The sequence below is a fragment of the Erythrolamprus reginae genome, chromosome 2, assembly GCF_031021105.1.
Source record: "Erythrolamprus reginae isolate rEryReg1 chromosome 2, rEryReg1.hap1, whole genome shotgun sequence".
Classification (NCBI taxonomy): domain Eukaryota; kingdom Metazoa; phylum Chordata; class Lepidosauria; order Squamata; family Dipsadidae; genus Erythrolamprus; species Erythrolamprus reginae.
In genome coordinates, this window is record NC_091951.1 from 198,416,892 (window position 1) to 198,438,380 (window position 21,489).

Consider the following 21,489-nt stretch of genomic DNA (forward strand, 5'->3'; position numbering starts at 1 on the left):
TTTTTATAAAAAAAATCATATTGGTGGTCCACAGAATTTAAAACTATGAATTTAGTGGTCCCTGAGGTCCGAAAGGTTGGCTACCCTTGCTCTAACCAACCTCCATTCTCAATCTTAATCTTATATGGGAAATGACAGCCCAGGGAGGAGGCCAAGAATTTGATTTATAACCCCTCCTTTGGATTCTAGTCCAGCACAAAGTAAGTGTCCCAGATAGTTGGAGAATAGACTACTGGGATATCATTAATTTTCTTCTAATAAAAGCATCAGCCTATTTTCTATTCTGAACAGTAACAATCTTCTGCAATCTTTCCACCCTCCCAAATAATGAAATGGTGATATGAAGTGAAATTCTGATCATACTTTAACTAAAAATAATTATGAAATATTATCGTTAAAATATCAGTGCACTGTTTATAACATAATATAGCAAAGAAAACCAAAAATGAAGCTAAGATTGATGTCTTAGTAGAGACACCTCAGGTTTAGGAACAACGTTGTGCCCTGCAACAAATTTGATTCTACTTTGCTTTATGAATTACCTAACTAGCACATTGCTTCTAATGAGTTAACTCAGGACATATTTGTTCAGTTTCTACTGACCTGCTGGTAAATTAAGGGTGGGGATGAAGCTAAGGCTGCCAGCTTGCTGCTTTCATTACTTTGGGAAATAGATTTCTTCATCTTCCATCTGGAGTTAGATTTGAATACCTAGCTATGAAACAGAATGTAGCTTATTGAGTTTTGACTTAGCATTTTATGCAGTCATTGCAGTTTGCAAACAATATATACTTTAATGCAGTGTGTGAACTATTCATGTGAGTATCCAACAATTGTATTCAATGAATCATGGCTAAAACAAATGCTGTCTAAGCATGATGCGCAAAGCATTATTCAAACAGTTTTTTATTGCATTTTTATTTTTTCTATACAGCTTTGGCAATCTAAACATTTAAAGTGAAAGTATTGCATCTCTCCTAGTCTGCAGAGAGGGGCGGCATACAAATCTAATATATTATTATTATTATTATTTATTATTATTATTATTATTATTATTATTATTATTATTATTATTATTATTATTATTATTATTATTATATAGTAATCATGCTTCTTTCCTGCAGGATTCATTCATTCTTTCCTGCAGGAGAGAATGAAAGAAAATAGGATAGGAACGTCAAATGAATCACTGGTGATCAAATTCATCCTGGTCGGATTATCAGAATATCCCAGAGCTCAGATTATTCTCTTTTGGTTCCTCTTGATAATGTATCTCATTAGCTTTCTTGGCAATGGACTTATCATTATATTGATCATTGCTGACTCCCGGCTTCATACCCCAATGTATTTCTTCATTTGTGTCCTTTCCACAATAGACTTTGTTCTTACCCACAATGCAGTTCCTGAGATTTTAGCAAACTGCTTCATCTACAGGCCCACAATTTCTTTCTCCAGATGTTTGGTCCAAATATATATGGGTGTATTTCTGGTTATAGCAGAGTGCATCATTTTGGCAGTCATGGCATATGATCGCTTGGCTGCCGTATGCCAGCCATTATACTACACGCAGATCATGAGTTGGAAATTATGCTTTTATCTAGTAGCCACGTCAGTGGCCCTTGCCTTCATGATGACAGTGGTAATGATGCTCTTGCAGCCCACTGACTTCTGTGGTCATCACATCATCAACCATTTTGCATGTGAATTGCAATCTGTACTCAAACTGGCTTGTTCCAACACAGTCAGTGAGCTTTTTATGCATATTTCCAGCTTCTTTCTGGTATTCCCTCCCTTTGGCTTCATAGTTGTGACATATGTCCGCATAGGCCTGGCTATACGACGTATCCGCTCTACCCATGGACGCAGAAAAGTCTTCTCCACCTGTAGTTCTCACCTTGCTGTGGTCAATGTCTTTTATGGAACAATCATGATCATGTACTTGAGACCTGGAGGGAAATCTGTTTCTGAAAAGGACAAGGTCATCTCCTTAGCATACGGGGCTCTGACTCCCATGCTCAATCCTCTGATCTACAGCCTGAGAAACAAGGATGTCAAGGCAGCATTTTGGAAGCTGGTTCAAAGAAAAACCTTGATATAATGTACAAGTATGCCCACCATGTCCCATGTAGGTTTTTACTGCTGACAATCTCTACTAACTTTTTAAAAAGGAATGTAATAACCAGCATTACTGCTCCTAGTAAACCCAAGAAGGCATAAGCAATATTGAATTTTAAGCGGGAACGTATTAGGATTGCAAGAACTAGAACTCACAATTTATTTGGAGAATATCAGGTTGGGGAATATATTTACAAATAAACTGAGAATTTTATCTGCCAAAATACATACCTAAGTGCACTATTGTTTCAGCTTATTGTATATATAGTAATACTTAAAAATTGTTTTCCCATATGAGCTCACAAATTAGCCATCCATTAATAAGCTGATCCTTGATTTTCTAAGAAAAATACCTGTGCTGGAATGTAATGTGGAGGTGGATTGCCAAGAGAGCTGGGCTGTATTTCATAAGAATAAGAGGCAATTTTGTATGATAGAAAAATGAATGAAGACAGCCCATCTTTAATAGTTTACAAACTACATTGTAGAAGTGGATAGCAACATTTTTAACAGGAAAGATTTTGTCTGTAGGTGTGGAACAATAAAGAACTCACTGGTGAAAATTACCATGTGTCATTCTTGATTTCGAGCCTGACATTTTCATGAATAGCCAGTTTAGTCTGACAATTAAGGCACCAGGCTATAAGGCAGGAAACTATGAGTTCAGGTCCTGCTATAGCCATGAAAGCCAGCTGGGTGGATTTGTGTCAGTCATTCTCTGTCATTCCTACTTACCTCACAGGGTTGTTGTGGGAAAATGGGAAGAGCAAGGTATGTTGGATATGTGCGCTGTCTTGAGTTATTTGTAAAAATAATAAGAGTGGGATACAAATAAATATATAACAATTTCAAGAAAGTTTACTAATATTGTATGAAGAGATGCATTAGGATTTCTTGTTAGATGATGTTAAGCTTTGAACCTACAACCTATGTGGTTGCATAGATCTGCTGCACCAGAGGAATGATTGCAGCCTGTTCAGTTATGCAAGAATCATGAAGGATGAAAGAAAATAAATTAAGCATGAAATATGGAAAGGCATAATGCATAATATTCATTTTATTGAAGCAGGGTTTGAAGATTTTAAAACGTAAACTTGTTCCCTCATTCCCCCTTGAGAAATCATCATTTTCATGAAAAGAAAATCCATCCATCCTAACTAGAAAGGTACAAGCATAGAATCAATGTGTTAAATGTGGGTTATATAAGAAATAGCATCGTTTTCATCACAGGAGGAGGAAGAGAAATGAAGGATAATCAGCCTCTCAGCTAGCAGCCCCGAGTCCATTTCGACAGATCACTTCCTTCGCAGCTTTTGCTTCAGCCTCTCCTAGGAGTAAGAATAAGAATATTGCTTTTCTATCTAAATTATACATGTGTTAAATTGCACACTGGCCTCATCCCACCCTGCCCAGCCACTACTGCCCTCACACACCTTGGCTGGTGCCTTAGGGTCACATTGCAGCAAAGCTGAAGCTGTTCTTTGGTTCCCTCGACCACGTCGCCACGTGGCCCAGCCTTCTTGCCTGCCTTTGCAATGGCCTACGATGCAGGCCCTCCCACTCTTCTTGGCTTCTCTCAGTTGCTCCAGCAGCAGAACAGGTAAGCATAGCTAGGGAAGCGGGGCTGGGAAGGGTATTCGATCTGTGCCCACCTGGCTACTGGCCACAGCCTACTTCCATCCGATCGCCTTGCCCTGCAGCCAGCCCCATAGGCCTGCACTTGCCTCCTGTCCGGGCAACAGTGGCCTACCCCAATTGGATCACCTTGTTGTGCAGCTGGCCCTATAGGCCTGTGTCTACCTCCCACCTGGTAACAGCAGCCTACCCTAATCAGATCACATTGGTATACAACTGGCCGTGTACGCCTGCAGCTCCCTCCCTTCCTTGGCTTCATCCTGAGCAGCAATCCCAGCACTGGTCTGACAGCCACCACCACTTTGTGAGCCAGTCAACCTGCCTAGTCCAACCCTGACAGACTCCTGGCCCGTCTCCTGGGAAGAGTGCTAATCTCTGCAGTTGCTGGGTGTCACCTGCCAACGTGCAGGGAACCAACCAGGGAGCATGAGGGTATGTGGCCTGCATCTCACCCCTTCCTCACCAGCTGAGGATGACAAATAGCCCAATGGGCCTACCAGAAGTCCAGAAGCTTCAGTGAGGCCTGCACTCATGTGTGTGGGCAGCCCAAGGAGGTGTGTGCGTGCATGTGGGGTGGAGGGCATTGCATTATGGGTGTGGGCACACGTGCACCCGCTATTGCGCGTGCACACACCCTTTTGGCACCCAAGCAAAAAAAAAAGGGTTGCCACTGGTATAGGGTCTCATGCTTGAGTAAGGGTTGGACTAGAAAACCTCCAAGTCCCTTCCAATTCTGTTATTCTTTAAAAATCTCTCCATTTAGTCTTGCTAAGAGAATGGTGCTAAACTATACTTGGAAATATACATCAGGTCTTCTGATAGCAAAATTTCATCTTATTGGCTAGTATCAAGGGGGAGATGACTTTGAAAAAGCTTCCTCTCTCAACATAACATGCAAGACAAGGCGAAGAGTGGCTGGGTGAGGAAGGGCAGGGAGAGGAGAGGCCAGGTGAGGTGCCTGTCTATATGAGTGATATCAAGTTAGCCATGCCCAACCGGTCACATGACTACCCAGCCATGCCCCCAGTTACATGACTGCCAAGTCATGCCCAGCTGGCCACGTGACCACCCGGCCATATGATCACCCAGCCACGACCACACACCCACATGACCACCCAGCCACGCCCACATAGCCTGTTGCTCAACAGACCTAAAATATGTGGTGACCACCAGGCTCACAAAATCCTGCCCAAAACCTTAGAGTGTCTTAGTAGGATACACAGCAGTGTAACCTTTAGATAACTCTAATTGCTGATCACATAATGTCTTTATGAATCGCTTTTAAATGCTGGTTGGTGGCTTAAGAGTTTCCAATCTAATGTTCTACTGCTGCAGCCTCCTTTCCTACCCATCCTACAATTGGAGGCTTCATAAACTATCTCTCCCTGCTTCTCTTACTACCAATACTATCCAGTTCTCTGATCCGTTGGAGTTCATTCCAAGATGGTGAGCTGTGGTAGCACAGTGGTTAGAATGCAGTACTGCAGGCTACTTTTGCTGACTGATGGCTGCCTGCAGTTTGGCAGTTTGAGTCTCACCAGCTCAAGGTTGATTCAACCTTCTATCCTCCTGAAGTCAATAAAATGAGGACTCAGATTGTTGGGGGGCAATATGCTGACTTTATAAACTATTTAGAGCAGTGTTTCTCAACCTTTCTAATGCCATGACCCCTTAATACAGTCCCTCAGGTTGTGGTGACCCTCAACCATAAGTTTAGTGCCAATTCTCCCAACAGAACCTGAAGCTGATTGGCAGGAAGGTCAGAGGGACATGCCCACTGTAAACGCCTGATTGGTCGGATTGTAAAAATACATTCCAAGGTGCCAGAATAGAAGCTTTAGTTCCCAACACCATGGGAAATTTTTCTTTTTCCCTGGTCTAGGCGACCCCTGTGAAACGGTCGTTCGACCCCCAAAGGGGTCCCGACCCCCAGGTTGAGAATCACTGATTTACAGAGTGCTGTAAAGCACTATGAAATGGTATATAAGTCTAAGACTAATTGTGATTGCTATTCTTGGGATCAGAAGTCTGGTGTTTAAAAGGACATTTTCCAAATTTTTTTCCTTGCTGTTCCAATTGGATGTTAAACCTCAATGGTGAATCTGTGTTTAAAAAGATGTATAAATAGCAAACAAGCAAAAACTGGATGATGGATTTGAAATTACTGCGAAGAAATTATCTGGCCTATAGAAATAGGCCTCAACATTCATCCTGTTAATATTTGTGCCAATAATCCACCTTTAATCTATTTTAAACCTACTGTCAAAATGTGATTTTAAAGATCATTAATCCCAAATTCAAAAGGCTGTTAAACTCCTATTCTAAAGGCACCGGAATGGAAGTATAGCAATAAAAATACAGTGTGTTGTGTCCAGAGGACAGTTAGGCCTTGTACCCGCCCCACATTCCTTGGGCGGGAAAATATTGCAAGGTGATTGGTTGGCTCAGCCTGGCAGCCCGGCATATAAATAGCTGCCTGGCACAGCCATGTTTGTCTTGTTTCTGTTCTGTAACCCGTTACCTCTTGTTCAATAAAGAATCGTTCTTACCCGTTGATTGCAGTCCTTCATCCAGTAAGGATCTAACACAGTGTGTCAGATTCTGAAAGTATTTTTCTTCACCAATATTAAAGCTGTACAATAGTCTAAAGAAAGGTAGTTATCTTTCATGACCAATAGTTGATCTGCTACCGAATGCTACAAGTAGAAAGATGTTAACAGGAGATTGACTCACCAAGCATTCATGCCTTTGTGAGCACCCACAATTCTCTTAGCACAAGCAATATCATCTGTGATGTCATCATTTGTGAAATCTGATGGGAGAAGCAAATAAAAATATGTGCCATTCCACATGTTTCAAAGTTATTTTCAAATATTTGCATAAAATTATTATAGAAAGAGAGGGGGGAGAGAGAAAGAGAGAAAGAGAGGCAGGAAGAGAGGCGGGGAGCTGCCGGAAAGGAGGCGGGCGAAGGAGGGCGCCTGACCGCGCCACTCACCTTTCGGCTGTGCTGATTCTGGCTGCTCATCTTGCAGGGAGCCCCCAATTCTTCTCCCCCGCGTGACTTGAGCTTCTTGTGGGCCGGCCGATCGAGCCCTTCGTGGTGCCACTTGGATTTGCAGGGGAATCCCCCCTTGACTTTGATGTGGTCCACCCCCTTCACCTTGGCTTTCGGGGGCTCCCTCAAGGTGGCCCCCGCGCGGAGGCAGGTGGCCTAGGCAAAGGGGGTTCGGGCTCTACCCGCTCCTTCTTGATCCGGCTGAGGTCCACCTGGTGCACGGGGCAGGGAGAGACCTCGACGTTCGGCGGGTTGCAGGGAGCATCCCCTCGCCGCTCCCGGCAATGTTTCTCGGCAGGGGAGGCCAACTCCGCGGCGACACGGACGCTCGGCTGGCTGGCTAAAGGCAGGCCGTGGGGCGGATGGGCAGTCAAAAAGGGCGGGCGAAGGAGGGCGCAGCTCCGGCCGCTCGCCTCGGAGCCGGTCGGCCTCGCCGGCCGCTTGCAGCCGAGCCTCGGCAGGGGAAGAGGCAGTGGTGCCACGGTGAGGCAAAGGCGAGGGGCATGTGGCCGACTGGCTCCGAGGCGAGCGGCCAGAGCTGCGCCCTCCTTCGCCCGCCTCCTTTCCGGCAGCTCGCCGCGGTGCCACCACCTCTTCCCCTGCCGAGGCTCAGCTGCAAGCGGCCAGCGAGGCTGACCGGCTCCGAGGCAAGCGGCCAGAGCTGCGCCCTCCGTCGCCCGCCTCCTTGCATCCGAGCCTCGGCAGGGGAAGAGGCGGTGGCGCCGCAGTGAGGCGAAGGCGAGGGGTGCATGGGGAGCTTGGAAGCGACATCATCGGGCTCCCCCCCGGCAATACCCCCATGTTTCCCCGAAAGTAAGACATATGTCTTACTTTCGGGGTACGGCTTATATTAGCCGACCCCCCTGAAACCCCCGATACGTCTTACAATCGGGGGTGTCTTACTATCGGGGAAACACGGTAGCTGCCTGGCACGGCCATGTTTGTCTTGTTTCTGTTCTGTAACCCGTTACCTCTTGTTCAATAAAGAATCGTTCTTACCCGTTGATTGCAGTCCTTCATCCAGTAAGGATCTAACACAGTGTGTCAGATTCTGAAAGTATTTTTCTTCACCAATATTAAAGCTGTACAATAGTCTAAAGAAAGGTAGTTATATTTCATGACCAATAGTTGATTTGCTACCGAATGCTACAAGTAGAAAGACGTTAACAGGAGATTGACTCACCAAGCATTCATGCCTTTGTGATCACGCACAATTCTCTTAGCACAAGCAATATCATCTGTGATGTCATCATTGGTGAAATCTGATGGGAGAAGCAAATAAAAATATGTGCCATTCCACATGTTTCAAAGTTATTTTCAAATATTTGCATAAAATTATTATAGAAAGAGAGGGGGGGAGAGAGAAAAAGAGAAAGGGAGGCAGGAAGCGAGCTACTTGAAACATTTCAAAAAATAAATCCAGATAGCATCATCAGTCCAACATTTAAGAGAATGTTGAGCCACATGAGACACTGCAACCCCATCAAATACTGGTCTGGGTTGGGTGGTTTGAAGGCACCAAGTCAGATATGTCTTTGTGGGGAAAGATAGACAACTTGCGAGAAGCTTAAAAATAGGATACTAAGTAGAGGAGCAGACTGAGGAAGGATAACAGGTTAACAAAAACAATGTGTCTAGGTACTATCACAATGACCCAAGTAGGAACTTGAAACAATTTTGAAAGGCAGGATGATTAAATGTTAATCTTCATAAAGTGAGGGGTGCAACTGAATAATTACAGAGACCAATAAAGAAGAAGAAAGATTAGAATTTCCCTACAAAATTTACAGTTTTTGCTTTTCTAATGAAATAGGTAGTAGATCAGGTCAGGAAAAAAAGACTACAAGGATCATGGGAATCTATAGTGCCTCATTATCTTAGATCACAATAATAAGAACACCACACGCACAACCAGGATCAAAGTGGAGTAATTTTCAATCTCTTTCAGATACTTCCTGGTTTCCCAGGACTGAGTTGTCATTCTTTTCTCATGAACTTTTGCTTAATAGTTCTCCTAACAGCTCTTGCATTCCTTTATCAAGATATTTTTCTCTACATATCTTACCACTACAAAGCTTGTTACATTTATTAGCTGTAGGGCCCTGGTTATTGTTGCACCAATAGCCACTGTTTATCTGGAAAATCCCATAGTCACGATCTGTATTTGGTGGCCCCACAACTTGGCTATTGTATTTGCTTTCATGATAAGCCATGCAGACCCCTGGAAGAAAGCAAACAGACAAAGGAGTATAAAAGGTTATCTCACTCTCAGCTTCAGTTTTAAAGCTGCTCTCATAAAAAGCCATGCAGACCCCTGGAAGAAAACAAATGGGGAAAGGGCCACAAAAGGCCTGTGCTATAAATGAAATAGCTATCCTGGTTTCCCATACAGAATATTTAAAACAGAATATTTAACTATCTTCCCATTTCCCCCCCAATCAAGATCCAAAAAGTTCAATACATGTTGGAAACCTTCAGGTGTATTTGGAATAAGCTTGATTGCTGTCTCCAAGATATTCCTGTTAATATAAAGTGACCAGATTATAATTTCGGTAAAGCGGCACGACTGAAAAATCTCTGGAATGCTGGAGAGGTGTGCGCTCAGTCTCTCTCCAACCCTCCGATCTCTCTCTCTCTCTCTCTCTCTCTCTCTCTCAGGGAAGGGGTCAGGAAGAGGATCTTGTTGCCAGGGAACCACCAGTAGAAATTGTACATGACCAGGGGGGCTACCAGCATTTTGCCCAGGCCTGTCAGCAGGCAGAGCAGGGTGTTGGCCAAGAGTGCTTCCCACAACCCTCGGACCTGGTAGGCACGCTCTTCCATGCAGCTACCAGACAGGAACATCCACAGACGAAGAAGAGGTCCAGGATGGTGAATCCACTGCTTCGACCTCTATGGGAAGTCACCCGGGAATCACAAGCTGCCTTGCCCATCCCGTCTCTCTCTCCCACTGCGAACGGGCGTGACATCGGCTGCTCAGCGATCAGCCAGGCAGGCTGAGGAGCAGTGGCGTCAGTGCCACTTCAGCAGCGTTGCCGCCAGGGCCTCTGCAACATCCCTCGCACCCATCCCAGTCCCCCACTGTGGAAACTGAGCTGCTTGCTGACCGATCCCTTAAGACATGTGATCACATGGCAAACAGATCCAATGCAATTTTCAGCTGGTGTTCAAGCTGTCGGCTGGTATGTCTTTTAAAAAATCAGGACTTTTAAAAAACCCCATGGGACGCAGGGCAAATTGGTAAAAAGCGAGAATGTCCCACCAAAAGTGGGACGTCTGGTCACCTTATGTTAATAGCACATAAAGCATCCTCTCTTTTCTTCTCTCTTGCTAATCAGGCCTTGCAGGGAGGAGATATTTTCCCATTGCAGATTTTTTGCACTGCTGCACCTGTGGAAAATCTTCTGGGATGGTTCCTCTAACCATATTTGATTTAGGGGAATTTGAAGGATCTGAGAGGATGCTTATAGCTGCCTATTTGTAAACTGTCTCTATTAGTTAAGCCAGTGATTGTTAATAGGTAATACAATGTTTGAAGCAAATCCCAGTTCTGTTCTTGTCCCAAACTGGTGACAAACTGGAGATCAATCACCTTCATTAAAGTCAGAATGCTAATACAGATTTAAAAAGTAAACGTTTCCCTGTCCAATCATTTCCTATTTTAGAGTGCAGGATGAAACATGAAATCTCATTTGTGATGGGAAGAAAGGGTATTTTTCATTCTAAGAAGCTAGAGCAGAGCTTTTTAATCACTGAGTGGGCTGGATGAAATTTTCTGTACACCTGGTTATTCCTAAGGTGGAGAAAAAGAGTAAACTCACAGTCTTCCAAGCTGGTCTTCTTATATCCATCAATGTCATTTTGTTTTAGAAGTGAAGCCAGATCACAACAGGAAATTTTTTTGGCTTCATTGGCTGCAATGAGGAGGAAGAGGAGGGTGAGCACTAATGCCTTCATTCTGTTGCTTCTTGGAGGACAATGTCTGACTTCTCCAGTGCAGCTACAGGATTTTATAGTCACAGAAATGGGCACGCCTGGAGGCACTGTAAACGAAGTATGTAGCAATAATAATTCAAAAACATGAGGTAATTATGCACTGATCAACAGAGAGTGCTGAGGGCAAAATATAAATCAATCAATCAATCAATCAATCAATCAATCAATCAAATAAAACAAACAAATAAATGCCAAAAATAAAGAAAGAAATAGTTAAAGTCTTTTTTAGGCACCATTTTACGGAGGTTCTCCTCCTATCTCTCCGGTCATTCGCAGTTGGTGTTAGTGGGGTGTCAGAGGCCCACCCCTCATTGATTTTATTTAATCAAGTTGGTTTGCAGTCATAGTGATATTGCTGTGGCCTTATTAAGGAAACAATCCAAAAATACCTTTACCTCGGAGCAGGAAGCACTTAATAGAAAAGAGGCAAAGGGAAATGGTGAACATATTAAAATCTATTAGTATAAAAGATTGGAAAATTTAAGATGGTCAAGAGAACAATTGCCTGTAGAAGAGTTAATTTTCAATGGGTTTGTGTTGTGATTCAGTCTGAGGCTCCTCAGGGAACGGCTGGAAATCTGCCGGCTCCATGCTCAGAGGGGGAGGACAAGGAACAGGAGGAGGAGGAGGACCAGGCAGACGGGGAAGAGGAATGCCAGGACGAAGAGGAGGGAGAACAGCCTGAGACCCCCGGGGGGGAGCTCTCCCCAGCGAGTACTCTGGAATCCTTAGATGAGAACGCACAAGCCATCATCGATATGAGGCAGAGAAGGGCCTTCCAACGAAGGGGACAATTAGCCAGGTATTTCCATCCCTAATAGGCAACAGCTGGGTTTGGGTGTGGTTCTCCTCAGAAAGGTTGAAAAGGCAGGCCCGCCCTTTCTGTATTGTGGAGAGTTATCTTTTGGGAGTCCTGTGACCTTGCTTCAATCCTTGGCGTCTCTGCTCCTGGCTTGTGGCCTCGAAGGCTGAAAACTTGGGGGAGGCGTGGGTTTTATTATCTACAGTGGTGTGTGTGCCAGCAAGAAGCCTGTTGTATTGTCTGGCCGTCGTGACTCTTCTGTGAAGCCTCATAGCATTCCAGTTTGTAAGAACAGTTTTTGTTCTCTGTGTTTGTTTTCAAAGATATAAAGTGACTTTGCTTTTTACCAGCATGTCTGGCTGCTTTTTTCAGTTGGTGTTGAAGTCTGGGGGCACCCAGACAGAACAGTATAACTCTCCACCAACCACCAGACACCTGGTTCACAGTTTGGAGGGGTGGTGTGGTTGTTTATTCTTCTTGCTCTCTGCTGCTGGTTCCTTGTTTGGCATTTTTTGCTTTTTGGCTTCCTGTTTTTGCCTGCCACCATGGACGTTTCTGCAGCTGACATGCAGGCTGTCTTTGAGGAGTTGCGAAGGGACATTGCACAGTTGACCCAGACGGTCCTGGTTTTACAATGCCAGGTGGAGGTTTTGTCCTAGCTGGCCCCACCCCAGGCGCCCCCTGTGGTACCTCCTCCAGCGCCTTTGCCCAGGAGGAAATGTTTTGTGGCAATGCTGGAAAAGTTCTGGGGGGACCGGCGGCTGTTTTCTGCGTTCCAGAGCCAGATGCAGCTGTTTATAAACGCCCAGATGATGCACTTCCTGGGGGATGACCACAAGGTGGCGTTTCTGTGTAGCTTGTTGGCTGGCCCTGCAGCGTCGTGGGTGGCACCTTACCTGGCTCGGGATGACCCGCTACTGCAGAACTATGCTGCTTTCTGTGACCAGCTGTGTCACCAATTTGCGGACCCGGTGCAGGAGCAGACGGCCACGCGGGCGCTGAAGCAATTGCGCCAGGGTTCGCACCCCCTGGCGGACTACATGGCTGACTTTCGGTCTCTGGCCGGGCAAGTCCAGTGGAATGAGGCTGCCCTGATCGAGGCCTTTCAGGACGGACTATCGGACACTATGTTAGATGAACTGGTGCATGAGGTGCTGCCCGGCACTTTGGACGCTTTGGAGCGGCATTGCTTGGCAATAGTGGCCAGGCTGTTGGCCAGGGAAGTCCGTCGAGCGGGACGGTCCAACCCCCGTGCGTCAGGCGTCCCGCCGACACCTGTTCCGCGGTGGGGGTTGTCGACCGTAGGCACCCCGGCTCCGGTCCCTGCGCCCCGACGTTTTTCACCAGCGCTGCCTCCACACCTGCTGGATCGTGTTGCCGCCGGGGAGCCGATGGACGTGAGTTATGCACGACCACGACAGACCCCGGAGGAACGAGGGCGTCGGCGGGCGGCTGGGTTGTGTTTTTATTGCGGGGCCCTGGAACATTTTGCTGTGGTTTGTCCCCACAAGAGGCGGAGCATGGTGGCTGCCGCTGTTCCAGTACCCTCCAGCTCTCCCATGCTTCCCATGGCGTCCCCCGTGCAGTTCCAGGAGACAACCCCTTGTGTCCCTGTCCCTGTCATGAACTCTCTGATGGCGGGGCCTTCGTCTGGATGTCCTCAGTCATTGGAACGGTCGGGAAACGAGGGAGGCCCAGCTTGGTGGCAACACTAGGTCAGGCGGGGATCCCACTTTCTCCTGACTCCGCGGCTACCGACTCCGGACCGTTTCGACACCTGACGCTTATGGTGACTCTGCATATTGCGCAATGGACTCGGACTTATCCAGCGTTGGCCCTCGTGGATTCGGGGGCGATGACGAATTTCTTGGACGAAGCCTTTGCCCAACGCCATTCCTTGCCCCTTTGTCCTGTCATCCCGCCGTTAACTGTGGAGACCATCGATGGGCGGGTGTTGCTGGCTGGTCCCATCCGTTTCCAGACCCTGCTGGTGCGGATGTGCATTGGAACTCATGAGGAGGCCCTGCAGTTTTATGTTACCAAGGGGCTTCATTTCCCCCTCGTGCTGGGGTTGTTGTGGCTGCGCGCGCATGACCCGCATGTGGTGTGGTCCCAGAACCTGGTCACATTTTCCAGTTTGCAGTGTGTGGACCACCACCGACATGTGTGCGCAGCCCGCGGCCCAGTAGTTCCTGCGATCCAGTTACCCCGTTGCCTCGAGGAGTTTGCCGATGTTTTTAACGAGAAGGAGGCGGATCGGCTACCACCGCATCGGACGTACCACTGTGCCATAGACCTGATCCCTGACGCCAAGCTCCCAGCTGGTCGTTTGTACTCCATGTCAGAGCCGGAGCTTGTGGCTCTCAAGGAGTTTGTTGAGAAGAATTTGGCCAAGGGATTTATTCGGCCATCCAAGTCCCCTTTGTCTGCCCCTGTTTTGTTCGTGAAAAAGAAAACGGGCGATCTTCGCCTCTGCTGTGACTATCGGCGCCTTAACGCCATCACGGTGCGGAATAGGTACCCCTTGCCCTTGATGCTCATGGACCGGTTGCGGACGGCAACGGTGTTCACCAAAATCGATGTGCGCAGTGCGTACAATTTGGTCCGGATGCGGGCTGGGGATGAGTGGAAGACAGCGTTTGGCAGGCATTACGGCCACTTTGAATACACCGTGATGCCATTTGGCCTCACCAACGCCCCGGCCGTGTTTCAACATCCGATGAATGACGTGTTCCGGGACATGTTGGACCATTTCGTGGTGATTTACCTTGATGACATTTTAGTGTATTCCCCGAACCATGCCATGCACTTGGCCCATTTGCGCCGGGTCCTGCTCCAGTTGCGGGAGCAGCATTTGTATGCCAAGCTGGAGAAGTGCCAATTCTTCCAGACTACCGTAGAATTCCTTGGGCACATTTTGTCTCCAGGTGGCATTTCCATGGACCCGGGTAAAGTGGCCTCACTTCAGTCTTGGCAACCTCCACAACGGGTGAAAGACGTACAACGTCTTTTGGGGTTTGCGAACTACTATCGGGCTTTTATTCCGGGGTATGCCATGTTAACCATGCCCTTGACTTGGTTGTTACAAAAACAAGTCCCGTTTGGTTGGGGGGAGGCGGAACAGCGGGCTTTTGATGCCCTGAAAGCGGCGTTCATGGCGGAACCGCTTCTGCACCATCCTGATCCCGTTCGGCCGTTTGTGTTGGAAACAGATGCCTCGGATGCAGCGGTTGGCGCAGTGCTCCTCCAAGCCCATCGTCCCAGTGACATGCTGTTTCCGTGTGCCTACTGCTCCCGCAAATTGTCTCCCTCGGAGAGAAATTATACTATTTGGGAGAAGGAACTCTTAGCGGTGAAGGCTGCTTTTGAGCATTGGCGGCATTACCTGGAGGGGGCCCGTCACCAGATCGAAGTACGAATGGACCACCGGAACCTTGAGTATCTTCAGACGGCTCGGAAATTGAACCAGAGACAGATCCGCTGGTCCTTCTTTTTCACGCAGTTCAATTTCCGCATCAGGTACACTCCCAGCGCCCAGAACCCTCGAGCGGACGCCTTGTCTCGCAAGCCGGAATACACGCACCCGAAGGAGCCGGCTCCTCTGCAGACGGTTCTACCCCTGCAGCTTTGGCTGCGACCCAGGACCCAGTGGACTTGCGCCGCCGTTTACGGGAAGCGCAGCAGGCGGATGGGTTTGTAGCGCAGAGGGTGCGGGAGTTAACACCCAATTCCCCTTGGACATTCCAGGATGGTCTGCTCATGTACCGGGGGCAGCTGTATGTTCCCGCTGGCCCAGTGAGAGGTCTGATTATGACCCAGTGTCATGACTGTCCAGTGGCGGGGCATTTTGGCCTGTTCAAAACATTAGAGCTGGTCTCTCGGACATTCTGGTGGCCACACATCCAAGATGATGTGCGTTCCTATGTGGCCACCTGTGTCCGGTGTCGTACAGCCAAGGGGGTGACTGGAGCCCCACCAGGATTACTGCAACCTTTGCCCACGCCCGAAAGACCCTGGGGTGCCATGTCCATTGACTTTGTAACTCATTTGCCTTCCTCTGCTCGCTTCACGGTAGTCATGGTGGTGATGGACATGCTCACCAAGATGGTTCATTTTGTACCTTGCACTAGGGTGACCACTGCCCAACTCACGGCCCAAATGTTTATCAGCCACGTGTTTAGATTACATGGGCTTTCAGATCGGGTGGTCTCTGACAGGGGAACACAATTCACAGCCCGGTTCTGGCGGGAATTGATGTCGGCCCTGAAGGTGTCCGTGTGCCTTGCATCGACGCAGCACCCCCAGACCGATGGAGGCACAGAAAAGGTCATAGGGATACTGGAGCAATACCTGAGGTGTGTAGTGGCGGATCGCCAGACTGATTGGTCCAGGTTCCTCCCTGTAGCGGAGTTTGCTTTTAACAACTCCCGCCACTCCTGGACCCGAATCACGCCCTTTTTTGCCAATTATGGCTTCCATCCTCGCTTCTTTCCCTTGACCCTCCTAGATTCCCCGGTGCCTGCTGCCGAGGACTTCCTATCGGAGCTGCAGGTGGTCCACGAGATGGTGAAGAGGTACTTGAATAAGGCCAAGGAGGACTATAAGAGAGTGGCTGACCGCTCCAGACGGGATGTGCCCCCCTTGGTGGTGGGGGATCAGGTGTGGCTGTCCATGAAATACATAGCCTCTGAATTACCCAGACACAAATTAGATCCCCGGTTCCTGGGCCCTTTTCCCATTGAAAGGGTGATCAATCCGGTGGCCTATTGGCTCACCTTGCCGGCCAACTTGCGGGTCCACCCTGTGTTTCACCGTTCGCTGTTAGTCCCTGTCCCTCCCGATTGTCCGCTCCGTCCCAATGTTCCCGTGTTTCCTGCCCCGTGTGTTCGTGACCACCTCCCTGAGGCTATGGTACATGCCATTTTGGATTCCCGTTGGGTGGACGGTTGCTTCCAATACAAGGTGCAATGGGTGGAGGGGGACCCTGATGATAGCTCCTGGATGGAAGTGGCGTTGTTGGACGCTCCCGACCTTATTCGGGAGTTTCACGCCCGGTGTCCCCAGACACCACGTCCTCTCCGCTGGCAGATGGGGAGGGGCCTTCCGAGGGGGGGTGGTGTTGTGATTCAGTCTGAGGCTCCTCGGGGAATGGCTGGAAATCTGCCGGCTCCATGCTCAGAGGGGGAGGACAAGGAACAGGAGGAGGAGGAGGACCAGGCAGACGGGGAAGAGGAATGCCAGGACGAAGAGGAGGGAGAACAGCCTGAGACCCCCAGGGGGGAGCTCTCCCCAGCGAGTAGCCTGGAATCCTTAGATGAGAATGCACAAGCCATCATCGATATGAGGCAGAGAAGGGCCTCCCAACGAAGGGGACAATTAGCCAGGTATTTCCATCCCTAATAGGCAACAGCTGGGTTTGGGTGTGGTTCTCCTCAGAAAGGTTGAAAAGGCAGGCCCGCCCTTTCTGTATTGTGGAGAGTTATCTTTTGGGAGTCATGTGACCTTGCTTCAATCCTTGGCGTCTCTGCTCCTGGCTTGTGGCCTCGAAGGCTGAAAACTTGGGGGAGGCGTGGGTTTTATTCTCTACAGTGGTGTGTGTGCCAGCAAGAAGCCTGTTGTATTGTCTGGCCGTCGTGACTCTTCTGTGAAGCCTCATAGAATTCCAGTTTGTAAGAACAGTTTTTGTTCTCTGTGTTTGTTTTCAAAGATATAAAGATACTTTGCTTTTTACCAGCGTGTCTGGCTGCTTTTTTCAGTTGGTGTTGAAGTCTGGGGGCACCCCGACAGAACAGTTTGATATGCACAATTAAGAGAAAATTAAAGATACTGTAGATAAAAAGATGGCAGGAATCGAACAACATAAGACAGAATTTGAAAATGAGTTATGTACAAATATTGAACATGTGATTGCAGAATATAAAGTTTTGTTGAAGAGGGATATATTAAGAATTGCATGATAAAATGAGCTAACAGTTTTAATTACAATATACAAGTGGGTCGATGGGAGAAAATATGGTTAAATAGGATGAAATTCCAGTTGTGAGAGAAAGTTCATGAAGGATGCATCATTAATATATGACATCAGTTATTTAAAAAACCCTGCTGTTCTGTTCGGGTCGTATGTGACCCGAAGCCAAGTTTGAGTCCCTGTAAAAAAAATTCCCTGCATATCTGAAACTTGAAATTTCATGACTTTTCATCATTTCAGGGGTTCTCTCTATGAGAATTTTTTTTGGGGGGTGGGGGGTTTCTTTCTTGCTGAAAACAAAAAAGTCACACTTGTTATGTTCCCGGGTCACCCTGACCCGGACCGAAAACTCTTCATTTGAAGTGCTTATGTTTGGTCAATTTGAATACTTTTTTCACTTGGAAAGTAGTCTGAACATTTCTGCACACAATGATATGAAAATTGAAATGAAAAAAGTAATTCTTATTGGTTTATTTTGCTGATAGAATGCATGCCCCCCCATTTTTGTGAAATATTTTTCAATTTATGGATAGTTTTGCTTGCAAAATGTGTTCAATTTTACTAAAGTTGGTGTGGGATTGGTAGTTTGAACATTTCTGAATATAAGAAAAATATAAATGAACTGAAATAAATGTTTCTTATTGGTTGTTTACAATCATAAATAAGCCCTCCCTCCCCCCTTGGCTGCTTGCAAACATTTTCACTTTATATTTACGCAGGCTTCAAATCTGAAATATTTTTAATATCTTAGGCATTCATTTACTCATTTTAACATGCCTGATCACCATAAAAATATTTGTGGGGTTGGGGGAAAAAAAATTTTCTGGGCAAAAAAAAAAATCACGTTGACTCTGTTTCGGGTCATATAGACCCAGACCAAAATGATTTTTTTTTAGGTACTTGAATTTGGTCTTTTTGAAAACTAGTTTGAACATTTATGAACATAATGATATGAAAATTGAACTGAAAAAATTGAGGCTTATATTTTTATTTTGATCAAAAAGCCCCTCCCCCATGCTTTCTGAATTTTTGTCAATTTATATTTTTTTAGGCTACAAATCTCTAAGGAATATTCCCCCAAAAGTTTTGATATACTAAATTGAACAATCCTAAACATAACAAAAATAGAAATGAACTGAAAAAAATGATTCTTATTGGTTTATTTTTGAATATAAACCATATTGTCTTATACTCGAGTATAAGCCTACTCGAGTATAAGCCTATTTGAGTATAAGCATGGGGGCCCATTTATGAGCAAAATAAACCAATAAGGATCATTTTTTCCAGTTCACTTTTCATATCATTATGTTCAGAAATGTTCAAGCTACCAATCCCACACCAACTTTAGTAAAATAGAATGCATTTTGCAGGCAAAATTATCAATAAACCTTTAAAAAAAATCACAAAAATGGGGTGGAGGCACATTTATGTGCAAAATAAACCAATAAGGATTAATTTTTTTCAGCTCAATTTTCATTCCATTGTGTGCAGAAATGTTCAAACTTGTTTCCAGGTGAAAAAAGCTTTCAAAAAGACCAAATATAAGTACCTAAAATGATCAATTTGCAGTCCGGGTCAAATAGACCCGGGAACATAACATTAGGGAGTTTTTTTCGAACAGAACAGCAGGGTTGTTAAGATGTATAAAGTTACTTCTAGTCAATGTTAGAAATAGATTATAACCATTTGTAGACCTGTTATATATGGGGAGGAAAACATACCAGTTATTTCTATTTTTCAGCAACTCAGCCAGGATGGACTCTTTATGTTCAGTGTTAGATACATTTGACATTTGTGTCCCTCCTTTTTTTTTGTACAGATAATGAAACAACCCTTTTTTCACGTTAATATTGGATGTTCATTTTTCTGTTTCTGTGTCATTTTTATTTTCATTGACAAATGAAAATAAATATGAAAAATAGAAAAAAGATGTAAAAAGATACTTCTAGTGAATGCTGGAAATGTGAAAAACTTTAAGAGTCATGTTATCATGCAAGACTTTTGAGAAAGTAAAATAAAAATTGGATACAAATACAAAGAATTTTAAAGTTTAATATTAAGATGAATCCTAACACCCTTTATTGGGATTTATGGACAGCTAATTAGCAAAGAGTTGTGGAAGATTGATTTTATATATGGCAACCATAGTTCCCTCTAAGCTGAGTAGTGAGCAATCGCTCACTTAAAAATCATCATCAACTCAGAGTTTTCCAAACCTGCCCAGAAGCCGAGAGGGAAAGAGTGAGAGGGAAGGAGAGAGAGAGGAAGAGAGAGAAACAGATAGAAAAAAGAGAGGAAGGAAAAGAGAAAGAAAAAGAATGGTAGTAAGGAAGAGAAAAAGAAAATCAAAATCTAGTTTGAAACTAGCTCAACTATTTAAGTGGCAATTTGATATTGATAGAGTTGCCCTATTATGAGCTCACTGTTATAGACACACAGTACAGTACAGTCATACCTCGTCTTACGAACCTAATTGGTTCCAGGGGGAGGTTCGTAAGACGAAAGGTTCGTAAGACGAAACATTGTTTCCCATAGGAAACAATGTAAAGTCAATTAATCCTTGCAACCAAAAAAACCCCCCGCAAAAAAACGGCGTTCGGCGACTGCTGGGAAGCCGCGCGGCTATTTTAAAAGGTGACAGCCGGGCTGGGGAGCTTCCCAGCAACCTCCCGAACCCCGAACCCGGAAGTTCGGCAAAAGTTCAGGGTTCGGGAGGTTGCTGGGAAGCCCCCCAGGCCAGCTGTCTCCTTTTAAAACAGCCGCGCGGCTTCCCAGCAGCTTCCCGAAGCCGAATGCCAAACCCGAACTTCCGCGTTCAGCATTCAGCGACTGCTGGGAAGCTGTGCGGCTGTTTTAAAAGGTGACAGCTGGCCTGGGGGGCTTCCCAGCAACCTCCCGAACCCCGAATCCGGAAGTTCGGCAAAAGTTCGGGGTTCAGGGGGGTGCTGGGAAGCCCTGCCGCCCGGCTGTCACCTTTTAAAACAGCCGCGCGGCTTCCCAGCTGTCTCCAAACGCCGAACGCGGAAGTTCGGGTTTGGCGTTCGGCTTCGGGAGACAGCTGGGAAGCCGCGCGGCTGTTTTAAAAGGTGACAGCCGGGCGGCAGGGCTTCCCAGCAGCCTCCCGAATGCTGGTTCGTAACTCGAAAAAAGTTCATAAGAAGAGGCAAAATTTTTCTGAACCCCGGGTTCAGTTCGGGAGGTTGCTGGGAAGCCCCCCAGCCCGGCTGTCACCTTTTAAAACAGCCACGCGGCTTCCCAGCTGTCTCCCGAAGCCGAACGCCCAACCCGAACTTCCGCGTTCGGCGTTTGGAGACAGCTGGGAAGCCGCGCGGCTGTTTTAAAAGGTGACAGCTGGGCTGGGGGGCTTCCCAGCAACCTCCCGAACCGAACCCGGGGTTCAGAAAATTTTTGCCTCTTCTTATGAACTTTTTTCGAGTTACGAACTGGCGTTCGGGAGGCTGCTGGGAAGCCCTGCCGCCCGGCTGTCACCTTTTAAAACAGCCGCGCGGCTTCCCAGCAGTCTCCGAACGCCGGTTCGTAACTCGAAAAAAGTTCATAAGAAGAGGCAAAATTTTTCTGAACCCCGGGTTCGTATCACAAGTTGTTCGTAAGATGAGGGGTTCGTATCTTGAGGTACCACTGTATTTTATTTTGAAATTCTCTGAGGCAAAACAGGGTGGGTTTTTTATTTATTTGTTTGTTTGTTTATTTATTTATTTATTATTTCTGTGCCGCCCAGTCCCGAAGGGACTGCCACTCAGACACTATACTTTTCCGCCCCGCCCCCCCCAAAAAAATTAGAGGGAACACTGATGGCAACTACAGCAAGATTATTATAAGCACAACAATTGAGAAATACTAGGACCACCATAATGGAAGTGTGGATTGTGAAACTAACAGAATTGGCAGAATGAA

General features: G+C 46.4%; 2 protein-coding genes across 2 annotated transcripts; one reads left to right on the forward strand and one right to left on the reverse strand.

The window, feature by feature from the left end:
• Window positions 1–1,153: 1,153 nt before the first annotated feature.
• On the forward strand, window positions 1,154–2,098 carry LOC139158757 (olfactory receptor 13H1-like). Its single transcript, XM_070736090.1, has one exon. It carries the CDS (start codon window positions 1,154–1,156, stop codon window positions 2,096–2,098), a length of 945 nt encoding a protein of 314 aa, XP_070592191.1.
• A 1,335-nt stretch (window positions 2,099–3,433) lies between these two features.
• LOC139158759 (lysozyme C-1-like) lies at window positions 3,434–10,765 on the reverse strand. Its single transcript, XM_070736093.1, has 4 exons — window positions 10,630–10,765; window positions 8,874–9,029; window positions 7,992–8,070; window positions 3,434–3,443 (listed from the first exon to the last, which is right to left on the reverse strand). The coding sequence occupies exons 1-4, from the start codon at window positions 10,763–10,765 to the stop codon at window positions 3,434–3,436; spliced, it is 381 nt and encodes a 126-aa protein (XP_070592194.1).
• Window positions 10,766–21,489: the final 10,724 nt, after the last annotated feature.